Genomic DNA, 15820 nt, shown 5'->3' with positions numbered 1-15820 from the left:
CAAGACAGACTGAGAGAGTGAACGTGTCATGACGAGTGGTGGTGTGATAGAGCCTTCTAGCCCCCAAATAATTCCTTACTGGCTCCAGATGAAGTAGAGTAGTGAGAGGGAGACAGAGAGAAACGGGGGGCAAATAATGACTTACTGGCTCCAGGTGTGGCCAGGCTGGCAGGCATGGGCTGGTAGGGCCCCTCTGTCAGGGCTGGGATGTTCGTCTGCTGCACAAACTGGGACTGGGCCTACACAGCACAAGAGAGAACAGCAGCATTCAATGATCGGGTTTCATAGGTAAGATTCATGGGTATGGGGGGGTGGGGTAGTAGATTCCAGCACACACAAGAACAGCATTTAACTCTCGGATTTCGCGACTACACTTAAAAGCAAGTAGCTAGCAAAGATTCTTCCCCTTAACAACATTGGAAAAAACTGAGGTTTTGAAAAACGGTTATGTTGAAAAACTTGTAAGATTACAGTATATATTTAAAATAGAGTTCCTACTACAACTTCAGTGCTGGGTCCACAATCATATTAAGAGCTGTTCCTCCTGTAGCTCCTTTTCTATATTGATTAAAAGGAGATTTAAGTGGCAAGACATATGGACCTATGCAAAAGTCATCTCAGTCTGTAACCGGGTTAGAGGAATACAGCTCAAAATTTTGCACAGAATGCATATATCTCCTCATCGCAGACATTTGTTCAATCACACTTTGTCACCTATGTGCCTGAAATGTAAGACGGAAGTTGGTACTTTAACACATTGCCTATGGACATGTCACAAATTGCAGATCTATTGGGGTAATATTATAACAGAAATGGAAAAGATATTGGGTATGAGACTGGACATGGACCCAAAATCTCTTATTCTGGGTCTCCCAGGCCTACTGGTGAAGAACCAGAGACTTTATTGTATTCTGACATTCGCAGCCAGGAAAAATATCTTACTACAATGGATCAGTGAGAAAGTCCCTACCATTAAAGGCTGGCATGATATACTGTATGGTATGATACCCCTGGAATACCTAACCTGTGTATTACATTCAAATTCTAGACTATTCTTCAGGACTTGGGAACCATATTTGAATTACTTAGAACCTAGTGTATCTGATATTTTGTTAAAGGGATTTGATAGAGATCATTGAACATCGCTCTGTATAAACGCTTTGCAGCTGCCATTATTTTGTCTTCTCATAATGATTATTTGTGTGTGTGTAACTGAGCCGTTGTTGTTGTTGTTGTGATTGTGATTGTGTTTTATGTAATGTTTTTTTTCTAAAGTGAAAAATCAATAAACATATCTTTAAAAAAAAAAAAAAAGGAGATTTAAAAGTGTGCCACGTCTGGCTGTGCGTTTCTGATCAATTTTTTAAATAAATATCGGTCAAAGCGGCATTCAATATCTTCACTAATCATCCACAATGGGCTGCCTAGTACGCCACTTGTCTGCCAAAGTTTCCTCACTGCTGGTCTTCCGCTTCTGTCAAGTGGTCAGCTGAGTCATTCCAGTTGCTAGGCAGCAGGCCATGTTTGCGTGTCTCAATTCAAAATGTCCACTTGACAAATCAAAATCAATACCGGCACTCCAATGACTCACGGTCATGGGGTGGTTGTCTTGCTTAATTTAGCAACATGATGTCGTATGGCCAATCCCTAAAAAAAAAACACGCACTCTGCTTTGTTTCCTTGATGGCTTTGCAGGTTATTTTTCTAGACCATTGCAGATGGTGTTTTCCTTTACAGTGTCCGTTCAGCATCACTTGCTTTATTGACATAACTAATAACCTTCTAGGTTTTAAAGAGACATGAAACCAACGAGCATACACTTTGGTATTTACGTAACAAACACAACACCTGTTTTATGAACTTCTTAGTTTTTTTTAAAATCAAACTTCTTCCACAAGAAGTATCGTTCACATTAGGACTCACCTTGATGACCTTGTCCACTTTCAGGTCCTCCAGGGATGGATAAAGCGACATCCTGGAGAGGAAGACAAGAAGAGAGCAGAGTTGGTCGTCAAGGAACCACAGCAAGAGCAGAAAACAAACCAGCACACCAAAGTGTGCGTGTGTGTGTGTGTAAGCCTGGCTCTGAACCTTACATACTCGATGTAAACCCGTTTGTCTGTCTGTGTGCTGCTTACTGCTCCAGGACAGTCTATGGGTGAACCTTCAGAAGTGTTACAGTAAGCCAAGTGGAGTGAGTGTAAAACCTCAGTAGTCTGCGTGTACGTGTACGTGTACGTGTACGTGTACGTGTGTGCATACTGTCTGTGTGTCTGTATGTAAGCCTTGGGAAACACATGTGTGTAAGGGTAGGTGAATGTGACCGTAAGGTGATCCTTGTGCAATCTGTGTACGTGTGTGTGTGTGTGTGTGTACGTGTGTGTGTGTGTGTGTGTGTGTGTGTGTGTGTAGTGGCTAAGGCCTGAGTCCAGTAATGAGCTCTGGGCTAATCCAGCTTGATACTGCACTCGAGTGTGTGTGTGTGTGTGCGCGTGTGTGTGTGTGTGTGTGTGTGTGTGTGTGTGTGTGTGGGTGGGCACTACAGGGCCTTCAGCACTGGTCTGCTTGTGTAGCTAATATGGAAGCACATTGATGTCGTACTACAGAACCTATGAAAAAGCATTGTGCTTTTAAGCATTACTGCCATTAGCATTTAAAATATTGTCAGTATAACCAATGGTTTATAGAAAAGTAGACTGTTAAAATCCTATACAGTAGTATACACCACTATAATACAATATGCAATAGTATTGCATTGCTTTGTAATATGGAGTTCATTACATGTCCCGTGTCTTATATCACACTTGTGCACTTCGGGCACTATGTTGTAAGGGCTGAAAACGTTGGTAAACTCAGTGCACTGAAAGTCTCCCGCATGCTGCCCTAATAATGGTCAAAAACGAAGTGCTTAAACGATGGACACTGACGCACTAAATGGCCACCATGATGTGAATGAAACGGAAGAGTTTCAGTTCAGTAGATGAGCTCTGTAAATAATGTTGCTGAGAGACCAACCTTTTCATGCCAAGCCAAGTATTTTAAAATGCAAGATGGTTGTCATTTTGGGTGAAGGAAATGTAAATTGCAAATACAAGCACGAAACACTGTACACAGTAATGTACACAGTAGCCAATCGATATTATGGCAAGCTAATATTCTGCTCGTCCGTCACTTCCAGTGAGGGCACAGTGTATAGTGGCCAAACTTTTCCACGACACTAACACCTCACTGCACTGTGTGCACTATGCACTAACCTTCAGTGCACTGACACAAGTGCGCGATATGAGACACGGAAATGAACTCTCTGATTGCTACTGATGAGTCTAGTGATTTGTACAGACAATCAGCACATTAATTTGGATGTCTAATTAGTACAACACAGACAACAGGAGAGCTCTGTGTACAAAAGGTCCACTCACTTCCAGAGGCACAGCACAGGGGGAAAGAGGTCAGGCCAATGAAAAGCTAGCTTGGAACTTCTGACCACCAAATTGAGAAGTAATTACGGTACCATGATGTTATTCACAACACAACGGAACATTGTGAAATGTCAGAATGTTCAATAATGCCTCATCTCGTGGTTCTTCTCTTTTTGCCGTCTATGTGCATTGGACAATGAACCAACCTGGTCAATATCGTACAGCTATGTACATCGACTACCTCATTGTACTTTACCCATCTCATAAATATCATCGTCCATAAATCGGCATGTGACCCAGTGATGACGTCTACAAGCAGTCTGCTTGACTGAGAAGAACTGGTGCATAGATAACGTGAAGATAGTAATGCATGTCTAAGTAGTGTTACTACTCACATGCGACAAGTAATAATGCCAAGATATCCCTCCATTTTTGGGCCCATAGTTAAGCTTACTGGACACAATGACCTCCACATTCCTCCTGCTCTAAAATAGGATTGTTTACACAGTCATACAATAACTGGCTCGCCATGTTCACTGGGGATCGCTCAGGAACAGGAACAGGGCACTTTTCTGTGAACTCCAGTGGCATGGGACTTTTACCGTCACACACACCAACACCGTGCACTGAGGACACAGAGACAGCCTGCAAGCACTCTTTCATACTATAGCATGTGGACATATTACCAAAACATACTTTCAAAGGGTAACGCCTGATGCAGCAATGTCATTGCCCTCCTTCCTTCTGGTCCAGCTAATTTTCTAAAGAGAGTCACCTGACAACGAGCGATAAGGAGGACAATGCACTGGCTGGCTACGCACCATCTTTCACATCGCCCATTATAAAACCAACCACACTTTATAATACCACACTTCAATAAGAGCAGATCTGCTGAACCATCATTGCCTCCACTCGTTCCTTAATTCTCCTCTAACCAAAACTAACCGTGTTCCTGACTGGCAGGATTCCCCACAGTGCCTAGCCTAACTCACTGAAACCACTGACATTTCATTTGCCCGTACATGCCCTTGGCCCAGCACACACACGCTTGTGGCCAGACAGAGGAACCATCGAGACAGGAGTAAGTCAAAAAGAATGCAACGCCCTGAAGAGTGACTGTCACAGAACACCATAACACGGCACAGAAATTAGAAAGTAACATTCCAAAGTATAGGCGTCACTACACACCACGACACGACAGAGAAATCAGAAGTGAGACAGCGCACCACACCACGACACGACAGAGAGCGAGACATCACTGCACAACACACAACAAAAATGTCAAAAACGTAATATTCCAAAACACAAGCATCACCAGACTCTACAGTGAGACAGCACTTCATTGCACAACACAACAAAAAATGTAACACCCCCTGACACGCTGCATTTCAAAATGTACTAAGCTTATAAACTAAAATGCATAAAGAATACAACACAAAACGGGCCACGACAGAGGAATCAGAAGTGAGACAGCACAAGACAACACTGCAGAGCCGGATGAGTCATCAGCCAGTCCCACAGACAGACAAGACAACCCCCAGACAATCTGCCAGGGGGAGTAGAGAACATTACATAAAACCTGCTACAAGAAAAAAAGAAAGAAAAAAAATGCTCTACAAAAAGGGTTTCGGGCGTGCAGGCACAGCCAAGTAATGTGGGAAAATGAGATGAGAAAACAGGACAAGGAGGAGGAGGAAGAGGGGGAGTAGGAGGAAAAAAAGGAGTGAGAATAAGCAAGAAGTGAGTGTTAAAATCCTCCACTTCCTCTCAACCCACAAACAGCCAACGCAGTTTATTACACAGTCATGCTCAATAGCACCCAACGACGTCACGACAACCTAGGCGATAAATGCGACATTATATAACCGATGAGTGTTCACTTTATCCAAGTAGCTTCATCGCCTCCGAAGTCAAAAGTATTGGTATGATGTGTAAACAAAATTGTGCCATTTCATAGTTATCGCATATTCGTAAAGCAGTTGCATATGTATGCAGGCTGGGTTACAAAAAAACACATTTTTAACTCGAAACAATTCCTTGTTTGAACTTCCGGAAATTCATAGGCTAATGTTTTGTCTGGCAGCACACCACAAACACCCCAGGAGATCAATATGTTTAGACCATGATGGCCTACTCCGGTTTGTTTTCCTGAACGGCCCGGCCCAAGGCCTCCCAGACAGTCAAACAGATGCAGAGAAGCGTGAGGGGTAGGTGGGGCAGTCAGGACAGGAGACACATCCTTTGACAGTAAGTCACATGACCCCATATCCCAACGCCAGCCAATAGCCTCCCCTCCTCCTCCTCCTCCTCCTCCTCCTCCTCCTCCTCCTCCTCCCTCCAGCGGCTGTGCTGCTGCTGCATGTTCAGACTAGGAGCTGAATCCAAAACATCCATTCCCATTCACTAGACCAGTGTTTCTCAAAGTGGGGCGTAAGCCCCCCTGGGGGGGCGCGGATGCATCTCAGGGGGGGGGCGTTTGACATCTAATTTTGGGTTTTTCCCCCCCAAGGAAATGATTTCCTGTCTCGCCAATAAGTTTAAAGGCCTCATCAACATTATATGATTAATTGTCATGAATTTGAATAGCATAGGAATCGAACACACATCTGCATTCGACTGCAGTCCCTCTTTGTTTAATCTCACCAGTCACCTTTCCTTTGATTCTGCGCACCGATCGCAAAAACAGTCTGCGCAAATAGGCTACTGCTGTTGCTTGGGGGGGCTCAGAAGCATCCAGACCCTCTGAAGGGGGGACTGATGGAAAAAGTTTGAGAACCACTGCACTAGACAATGCATTAGCATCGATCCATCATCACCCATCGACCTATCGACACTAGGTTTCCCTTCAACCCAGCTAGTTAAAAAGTTTGATTAGACCAAATACACTATGTATTCAATATGCTTTATCCTAACCAGTGCTCGAGTTGTAAAATAGCCTATATAAGCAGCTGGGGATGGTCAGAGATTGATTCTAATTATTGGTGGTTTGTTGGTTTCTCCCCCGAGAAAATTTTGAAAATGTAGTTGTTGAATGTGCAATTCTAACACAATGTGAAGAAGGGATGTATATTTTATAGGGAGGTGATTTTTGACCATTTTCATTGAGGGGGATGATTTTAGACAATGTTCATTGTGGGGGGATAGCCTAAAATAGGCTACCTGTAGGCATATGTTCTTTATTGTGCATTGACATTATCAGCCCAAATTAAAATAAAGTCCAATCACTTTTAGGCATCAGACCCAAATAATACAGCTTTTCATTCAATACCATGATATCTCCAGCACTATTGGTTGCCCCTGACTTCTTTAGCCTACTTGCCCTCTCTTCTACCAGTACCTCTACATTCCTCCATTCTGTCTAATAGTTGACCACCTCCCACTCCTCTTGTCTCCACGTTCAATCATGTTGGGGAGGGATGGTCATCAAACAATCAACTGGGGTTATAGCCTAGCTAGCGTTGTTGCTCCCTTTTAACGTCCCTGTCAAGGCTACATGAGCTGGAAATATTGGTATAAGGATTACTCTACTCTACTCTAAAAACAGTAGCCTAACTAATACAAGTGTCATATTTTCACCTATATGAAGTTATCACCTGATGGTCCTGGCTCCTGCGTCTCCAGTTCGCCTACTTGCAATTCGTAAATTTTACAGTTCTCTCTGAACTCTGCTGTACTGTGAATGAAACTCTGATCCACTGGTCTGATCTGCCCGACAACCGAACAATCTATTTTCTGTTTGGCTGAATAGCGTGGTAACTAGTCTGAACACAGAAGCGCTGTTACCTATTTCTGACGCGTCTGTGGATTGGTTGGATGAATTAATGTGCGCCGATTGGATAAGTTATCAAAACTTCAGAGTGTGAAATACCATTTGTGGAGTGTGAGAGTGTGAACTCGCTCGGATTTCCCCCTGCATTTTAGGCCTATATTGAAGGCGGCCACCTTTAAAACAGACCCCACCTTCTCTAGGTCCCCTGAATATAACTTAATTGTATTTCAAATGTATTTTCTATGACTCCCTTCCAAAATATGTCATATTACATGTGAAGCTGCATACCATTAAAATTACATCGGGGGCTGGATAAAAAGACCTCAAGGTCCGCAAACGGCCCTCGAGACATAGGTTCCCCACCCCTGCTCTAGTAGCTGAGAGTCTGAGGGCAGATTGAGCTCCAAGCGTCCCTTAATACAGTATCGACATCACATGCGACAGTGGCGGCCACAGTAATTAAGTCAGGGGTACTACAGTACTCCACGCTCATCTGGGCAAAAGGTTAACCAGCGCTTGGTTTGATAAACAGCCACAGTGCTACGTATAGGACCACTGTGTGCATGTGTGCAAGTTACACAGTCATGTGCATGCTTGTCTGTGTAAGTGGATAGTACCATGATGGTCATTACCAAGTGTGTGTGTGTGTGTGTGTGTGTGACATCCAGGATCAAGGCAATGCCTTGCACGTGCACGTGCTTTGTGTGTGTGTGTGTGTGTGTGTGTGTGTGTGTGTGTGTGTGTGTGTGTGTGTGTGTGTGTGTGTGTTTGTGTGTGTGTGCGTGTGTAGTAGTAGTGCATGTGTGCAGTAGTGCATGTGAGTGTGAGTGTGTGTGTGTGTGTGTGTGTGTGTGTGTGTGTGTGTGTGTGTAACTAAGAGGATCAGGCAATGAACTTTGCCAGGATCACGACACCAGTGTGTTTGTACTGAGCGAGCATAACATTGTTTCAGGACTTAGAAATAGAAACAAGTGTCTAGACATGGCAAGGTGCACACAGCTGGAGGGCTGATGGCACAGGTGATTAACAGAGTCTTACCTTAGTTCCTTACATTAATGCAGACACTTCTAGTAATAAAAGGCATTCCTTTTATACGTACCCTTACCTAACACCTGAAGAACACACCTATCCATTACATGACGCCACACTTAGTTCACACTTTTATCCAAAGCAACTTAAGAGCTCTTTGAACATCAACAAACTACCATGCCTCTACCATGGGATCTTTAAGCTTAAGCAGGCTTTAGAGTACTAGTTTCGGTTCCCTCAGCAATGTGGCGTCACTCGCCGCCGTGCTCAAGGCCACTTCAGATACGGATGGATGGTGAGGGTGTAGGAGAGAAGAGCACTCACATGCTTCCTACTGTTAAGGATCTGGATTATTGATTCGAACCTAAACCTACAACTGATCATAATACCAAATCAACTATTACACTTAGGCCATGAATGCCAGTTGACAGTGTTGGGGCTAGTACTAGATTATTTATTACAATATGCTCCATAATTATTATCTTTTTTGCATTCTCACCATTGGAAAAGCTAAAACACACACACACACACACAACTACAATTTCCTTAACTCAACAAATCCTTTGTATGAAACACTGTCTGTTCTACACAGACCTGTATCTAGGTTAGCCCTTATGTGCATCATTCTGTGCATTAACCCATTTCTTGTGGACATCATCATCCATCATCTACCATGTGGAGAGGAAGGTGTTGTCTACTTATGAGTCATGTCATCAGAGAAGGCTTACAGAACCCACAGAAAACAGAACAAAAGCATCTTCCCTGTTAGCCTTAAAGACCTAGTGAAGGGAACATTTCTACGCGTCAGATTTACAATACCTACACACAAACCTACACTTGAGTCTTACCTGCCCTGAGCAAGAGCATTTACAGCACCAAATTACTGTAGCATGAAATTCTGATGAATGCCATTAAGAGATGACCTTACAATACACTGCACAAAGCTCTTTCCTCAGTTCGCCTTAAGACCTACTGGAGCCGACCTTGAGTAGAGCAAACATTCTACTTATCGGAAAGGGCTGACAATACAGCAACATGAAACTCCACCGAGTACCATCAGAAAGAGCACTACCAACGCAAAGCTTCTCCCTTCCTTCGCCTAAAGACCTATTAGAACTAACCTTGCCTAGATTAGTCTCTTTCCAATTGTCAAAAAAGGCTGACACAATATGTGTACATGAAACTCTGGCCCTGAGGGCAATCAGAAAAGGCACACAGACACTACTTTTACACAAAGCCCATCCCTTCCCGTACTACACCTAAAAGACCTGCTGGAGTTATCCTTGTGTAAAGAAAAGTTTCTACTTTTTTATCAGAAAGGGCTTACAATACCTGTACACGAAACTCCACTCAGAGTTATCAGAAAGGGCACAACTTACACAAGGCCCCTAAACCTCCCCTTAGTTTACCTAAACACCTGCTGGAGTTAACCTTGAGGGGAAAGTGTCTACAGACAGACAAAGCTTGTGATACCTGTACAGTGTTTCCAGCAGAGTTTTCGTTAGTCAAGGTGGTGTGGGGTTAGCGTGTGTCATAGTATAGACATCATCATCATTGGAGAGGCTATCCTGCCAGCCGGTTTCACAAGAAATATGATATGAATACATCTAACAATTATTCATTTTTTGTGAAGACACAAAATGTTTGTCTTTTCAGGGACTTAAATCAAGGTAATAGGTGTTTGTTGCGAAGGTCGCCGCCTTAGCAATAAAGTGCTGGGGGAAACCCTGCTGAAAGTACATTTTAGTGACATCAGACAGGGCATGCACTACTTTCACGCAGAGCTCCTCCCTCCCCCTAGTTTGCCTAAAGACCTACTGTAGCTGACACTTTATCAGAAAAGGGCTTACAACTACCTGCAAACGAAGCCATGAAACTCCTCCCAAACTAAAGCCTGGCCTGGAGGCGGTAGGCCTACTAGCTGCGTGCGAGCGTGGGAGCTCACAAACGTCACCCCGTCTCAACTTCTACTTTCCCATGAAAACAGGAAGCATGTGCATACACAGGTAAAGCTCACCACTCACCACAGAAACAGATACTGCCTCTAGCACAGTGCAGTGGCAGGCACAAGGCAGCCCTTTAACAAAGTAAGCGTAGCCACCGTGCGGCGTGCAACTGCTTCAGGACAGGCAGGCAACACACTAAACCGGTTAGAGCAAACAAAATTACCAGACAATTGCCTCCGGTCTGGTGCATGCATCCGACTTGTTTGTTTGTGAACAACGGGTGGAAATGTTATTACGTCCAGCAGCAGATAGTTAGGCCTAACTGTAGATCAGAGACTGGGACAAGGTCAACCATACTGTTCATCCATCGTGTTCAGTCATGCAAGCCTCAGTCGCCATGGCAATGTTTGACATATTCACCCATTCATTACATAACTGGCTATAGAGGGTGCGAAAGGTTGTATGGTTTTGTTCACTATACTGTAGTGCACAAGGCCTATGTAGGCGACAGAGTGAGTAGAGAGCCAAGGTAAACCCACACCTTCATCTGTGCCTTTCTGCTCTTAAGAGTTTGCAGAGTCATAAGCTAAGTACACATTGTGTGGGACACTTACATAAGGGGAGTCAAGAGGATCATTAGTTAGTAGCCGTATATTAGGAGAATGTCAAATAACTAACTAGCCTAGTTTGGGACCTAATGTTTCAACTGCAAGACATCTATAGGTCAAGTTACTTAATGTCAGATTAGAATGTAGCGTTTCCCGCGGAATATTTTTCAGTCAGTGTGTGTGTGTGGTGTTAGTTGTATTAGAGACATGCGACTAGATTTAAAAGACTTCATTTGAATAAATTGAGAACGGCCAGAGAGATAGGAATGGAACCAGTCAAGGGGTGTGTTACTAATGCCAATTGAGGAGAGTCTAGAGGTGCTCCGATTGCTCGGCTGCCGATCATGACCGGCCGATAATGGCCAAAAATAGCCTGATCGGTGATCGGAAAAACATGCCGATCAAAAAACCGATCGAGAGATATTAAATTCCTCACGCAACCATTTTGCCTTTACACCTGGCGCTGCCTAGGCGCTGGCTCTGCACAGCTGCAACTGCACCAAAAGAAGGCATCTTTGCTTGTCTATAACTTTTCGGCATTCCCCCCTTCATTTCCACCATTCATAACCATATCTGCATCAACAATGATCTGATTTTCCGATCCATGCGCCGTTTACCTGACAATGTAATTTTCGATTGAGTACTTGCCAGTGAGCCATTTTACGTTATAACCTGTGTAGTTGCCTCGGTCAGCACGCGACAACTTCGCGTTATCAGCACAAACATGTCAATTATTGTTTTCAAAGTTGTAATTGGCAGTCAGTCGATTAGTTTGATAGTCGCTGAAACAGCAAACGGCGACAGATGTGGTTAAAACTTGAGAGAGAGATTCAGAACGGTAGTGGAGCACTGCAGCTGTGGACGGTGACAGAGAGGGGAGGGGCTCTCCTCACGAGGCTGCTCATTTAAAGCGACAGGTTGTTTTTTTCTCGTATGTGGAAGACTATTTGATGTAATGTTTCAGTTTCAATTCAATCTTAAATAGTTTAGTTATTCTATGCAATAACGTATACATTGATTAATACTATATCACCAACACTAGTCTGAAAGATAATAGGCCTAATAATAATAATAATAATAATAATAATAATAATAATAATAATAATAAAATAATAATAATAATAATAGCCTATTAATAGACATGTGCAAATTAAGATTGATTGGTTTATGGGCAGAAATGGTATTCAATAAGGATAATTAATAGGCTATTCAAAAAATAGGAAATCATTTTTGTGATCGGCAATGATCGGTAATCGGCAGATAAAGATTTTTGGTGATCGGTATCGGTGATCGGGCCAAAAAATGGTGATCGGAGCACCTCTAGGAGAGTCTGTGGAGAAGGATGGAATGAGAGATGGTGTCAAAGGCTGCACTGAGGTCAAGGAGAATGACAATAGAGAGTAGTCCAGAGTCTCAGCAGCCATGAGCAGGTCATTCGTGATTTTAACTAGGGCGGTTTCAGTGCTATGTTGGGGGCGAAAACCAGATTGGAAGTGCTCATAGAGGGAGTTATGAGTTAGATGGGAATGGAGTTGAGAGGCTACAATTTATTCTAGAATTTTGTGGAAGAATGGAAGGTTGTTGTAGTCAGAGGGATCAGAGCCAGGTTTTTTGAGTATAGGAGTGACAGCAGCAACTTTGAACAGAGAGGGTACAGTACCAGTAGAGAGTGAGGAGTGGATGATGGCAGAAATGAAGGGGATGAGAGAGGGGAGGCAGGATTTGACAAGGGTTGTGGGGAGGGGATCAAGCTGACAGGTAGAGAGCGTGGATTTGGAGAGGAGGTCAGATATAACTGGTGGAGGGGGAAGAGATCAGTGGGGGAGGGAAGAGAGGGGTTGCAGACATATCTTCATGCACATGACTTTATATGCGAAGACACAGGACAAGCTAGTCTATTTTTAAGTTACTCCCTCAAAAACAAGAATCACATCTGTTACAGCCATCCTGGGGGAATGTCTATGGGATGAAGGCTGTCGAGGTGACATTTCAGTGGAAATAGTGGGGAGGGGCAGAGGCACAAATCTAGAGTGCTGTGGACTTCCCTCCTCCAAGTCGTCATCTTTTCCATGGAATCAGTCACCTCAAAGGCAGCCCTCCCGCCAGCTTATCTCACATTTGCATGTACAAAAAAATATTTTAATATTCTAAAATTCAGGTACTGGAAAATGATGCACAATACGCTGTGGCAACAGTTGACACACAAAGCGTAACTTAATGTGGCACTGTATAACCAGTAGGATTGTACCTTGAATAAGACCAATCATAACCAACAGGTCCCATCGACTGGCATAGGACATATTTTTTTCTGGACATCATTATTTTTTTTCAGTATGTCATTTGCAAACAGAAGGCTGTAAAAAAAAGCTGAATGTTTGCACTGGGCAGTGAATAGGGTGGGTATGTGTAATACACAGGACGCTGGCACACCAGCTAAAACAAGAGACCTTTGAATAACACCACCCTACCTTGCACTTCCTGGCAACATGACTTGCTAACATAGCCATAAAAACACATGGAGGTCAGGACAGGGTAGGAGGAGGGGAGGCGAGGTGTGCAGTTTGCTTTTCCACTGGAAGTGGTTGACGTGGCCATAAATAAGAAAATAGAAACTGCAAGTCACTTCTTGGCTTGGCACCACTTCTCCTAATGGGCAATGCACTCCACTGAAATGGCTGTACTCTACTGAGTGCTTAGACCAACAGCATAATTGAGTCAGGGATCGCCACTCCATCACAGAGGTCTGGGCTGACTACCTCCATTGTTTTCTCCCAGAATCCCCTTGGCTTGGTAGGCTAGCTTATAAGTAAGCCATTATCAAGACTAAAAAAAAAACCACTCAGATCGAAACAGAAGAGGGGTAATGGTGATGTGTTCACCACTCATGCTGGAAAAATCAACAAGCATTAAGCTTACGTTAAAAAAAAAACAATACCAGTACTTTGAAATAGACCATTCTAGAAAGGGCTGACAGAGCAGGTCAGAGGAATCGCATTTGGAAATGTAAGCAGACCACCAGTCCAAATAAGCCAAGAGCAAGAACAACCTGCCATAGAGAGGGATTGACAAGCAGCTCAGAACTAGGCCATCAGTTTTTTCGGCCATTTGTGAACAAACCAGCTCTGTCCAAAACAATGTTTCTGACCCATTGATGTGTAAACAATATAGGCCTACTCCACTCCAAACTCATGCCCCAATTTTCCATTACTTAATCACGACCAGCAGTTTCCCCAAGCCTTTACTAGAATGAATAAACATAAAGGAAATGTGACGTTGCTTGACACCATCAGCAACATCAAGCCATGATCATCAGTACATTGCCACTGATAAACCAGAAAAGAAGAGAGGTCGTATGGCAATACAACAACTGCTGAAATGAGGAACCTGGAAAATTCAGCAATGGCAACACACTGGTTCCTCTAAGACACGTCCCGTTGTCCAGTGAGGGGTAAAAACACTGAACAGCTCTGAATAACTATTCTTTCACTTTGATAATGGGAGATGGAAACTGGATGTTGATAACAATCTATTCTAATGCCACACCTGAAGAAAGTGTAGTGTCTCACATCTGAAGGCAGTGTAATTAATGTCACACCTTAAGACTGTGGTGACCTTTCCCCTTGTTTGGTTAATGTAAGACGAAAAGGCATGTGATGATACTAGCAAAACTGTTACAGTAATCTTTGTCCATACTGCCTTTTACAATCCAGAGGGACGGTGATGATGTCATTCTGGAATCCCCCGTTCCGTTCTAGACTAGCTCCCTCGTTCGAAATTGGAGATTAGGAATTAGGTGCTAAAGTTTGGATACTCTCTGGTGAACCTCAGATCATCACCAACAACATAATTGACAACGTAATTGAAAGTTGATTGAGTAAAAGTGATCATCACGAATCAACGTTGTGATCAGCATCGCTTGCAGACGCATTTACCACTAAACATGCGTTATAAGGTGTTCATCACCTTGTCGTCCACCACAGAAGGCCCACAAGTGTCTGAGGTACACATAGCCACCTGACAAATAGATTTTGATAACATTCCACAACACCCACAGACAAGAGAACAACTATCAACTAACTGTTGTTTCAGCCATAGTATTTTGGCAGTGGAATGGTTGCTTTGTTAAACCAGTACTTATTTAAACACAGCTTTACGATGATAAATAATTAGGAAATGTGTTTGTCAAGGCAAAGTAAAGCCAAAGTGCGCCACCATAGATGTCGCGTTGAAACAGCTAACGGGAAAGGATTTCAGGTATGGATGGAATTGGTTCTTGAAGTGTTATAACACTGATTTACTAGCTATTGAACTTTAACAACTAACTCGAGATGGACATCACTTGGTAGAAGTTGCCATCAAGGCTTGGAGGTGCTGTGCATCGCAAAATATCCCGGTGTTAGACTGTTTTGATCTAAATAAATGCTGTCTTTTGTTCGTTTGAGAATCCGCTAGCCAGCTAGTTACCGCTTTGTGCGCTAGCTGCAGTTTTGTTAGCTATCCTATCTATCTAGCGATACTAAGCAGCTAAAAGGAACTCGACCACCGAGCGATCAACAGTGGGTATCGCCACAAATTTGAAGTATGACAGTTCATGAAGCCCATGTTGACCATTAGTATGAATAGGTCTGTTTCAAAGACTTCTATATATGGGATACGTGGACTTACCTTATAGTTGATGCTTTTCTTGATTCCAAGCGCAAAACTGAATAAGATGGGATTTGTGTTAGCGGGCTAACAACAACAGATACGTCCGGGCTGAAGTACTTCTTGCTGCGCTCTGCTCGTCTATTGCTGTAACTTGGCTTCGTAGCGAAACTTCCTGGTAAGCAAGGACTTGAGTGACGTAGTCAATTAAAGACCGCCCGCATTTTAGACAGCTGTTGGTGGCGTCTGCAAGTCAGGTTTTTAAGTCCAAACAATATAATTTCATTTCTGAATTCGAAATAAACATACTCATTGCATTTGGGCAGTGTATATAACTGGTATAAACAAAGATAATAGCCTTGTCTGTGAACGTTTCATCCAAAACAACAATGTCAAGGTGGATTC

The 15820-nt window shown here is 43.3% G+C and overlaps 1 protein-coding gene across 1 annotated transcript in view; it reads right to left on the bottom strand.

The window, feature by feature from the left end:
- Positions 1–15607, bottom strand: part of sdcbp2 (syndecan binding protein (syntenin) 2) — a 34600-nt gene extending 18993 nt beyond the window's left edge. The window contains exons 1-3 of the mRNA XM_063209307.1: positions 15437–15607; positions 1924–1975; positions 146–239 (exon numbers count right to left, since the gene is read on the bottom strand). Coding sequence (XP_063065377.1) covers positions 146–239; positions 1924–1974 — 145 coding nt within the window. The 5' untranslated portion in view covers position 1975; positions 15437–15607. The remainder of the gene's footprint in view (positions 1–145; positions 240–1923; positions 1976–15436) is intronic.
- Between the last annotated feature and the right edge of the window lie 213 nt (positions 15608–15820).

This window comes from Engraulis encrasicolus, chromosome 10, assembly GCF_034702125.1.
Source record: "Engraulis encrasicolus isolate BLACKSEA-1 chromosome 10, IST_EnEncr_1.0, whole genome shotgun sequence".
NCBI classification, from domain to species: Eukaryota; Metazoa; Chordata; class Actinopteri; order Clupeiformes; family Engraulidae; genus Engraulis; species Engraulis encrasicolus.
Note: the sequence above shows the minus strand (reverse complement) of the source record. Positions and strands in the feature narration are given on the sequence as shown.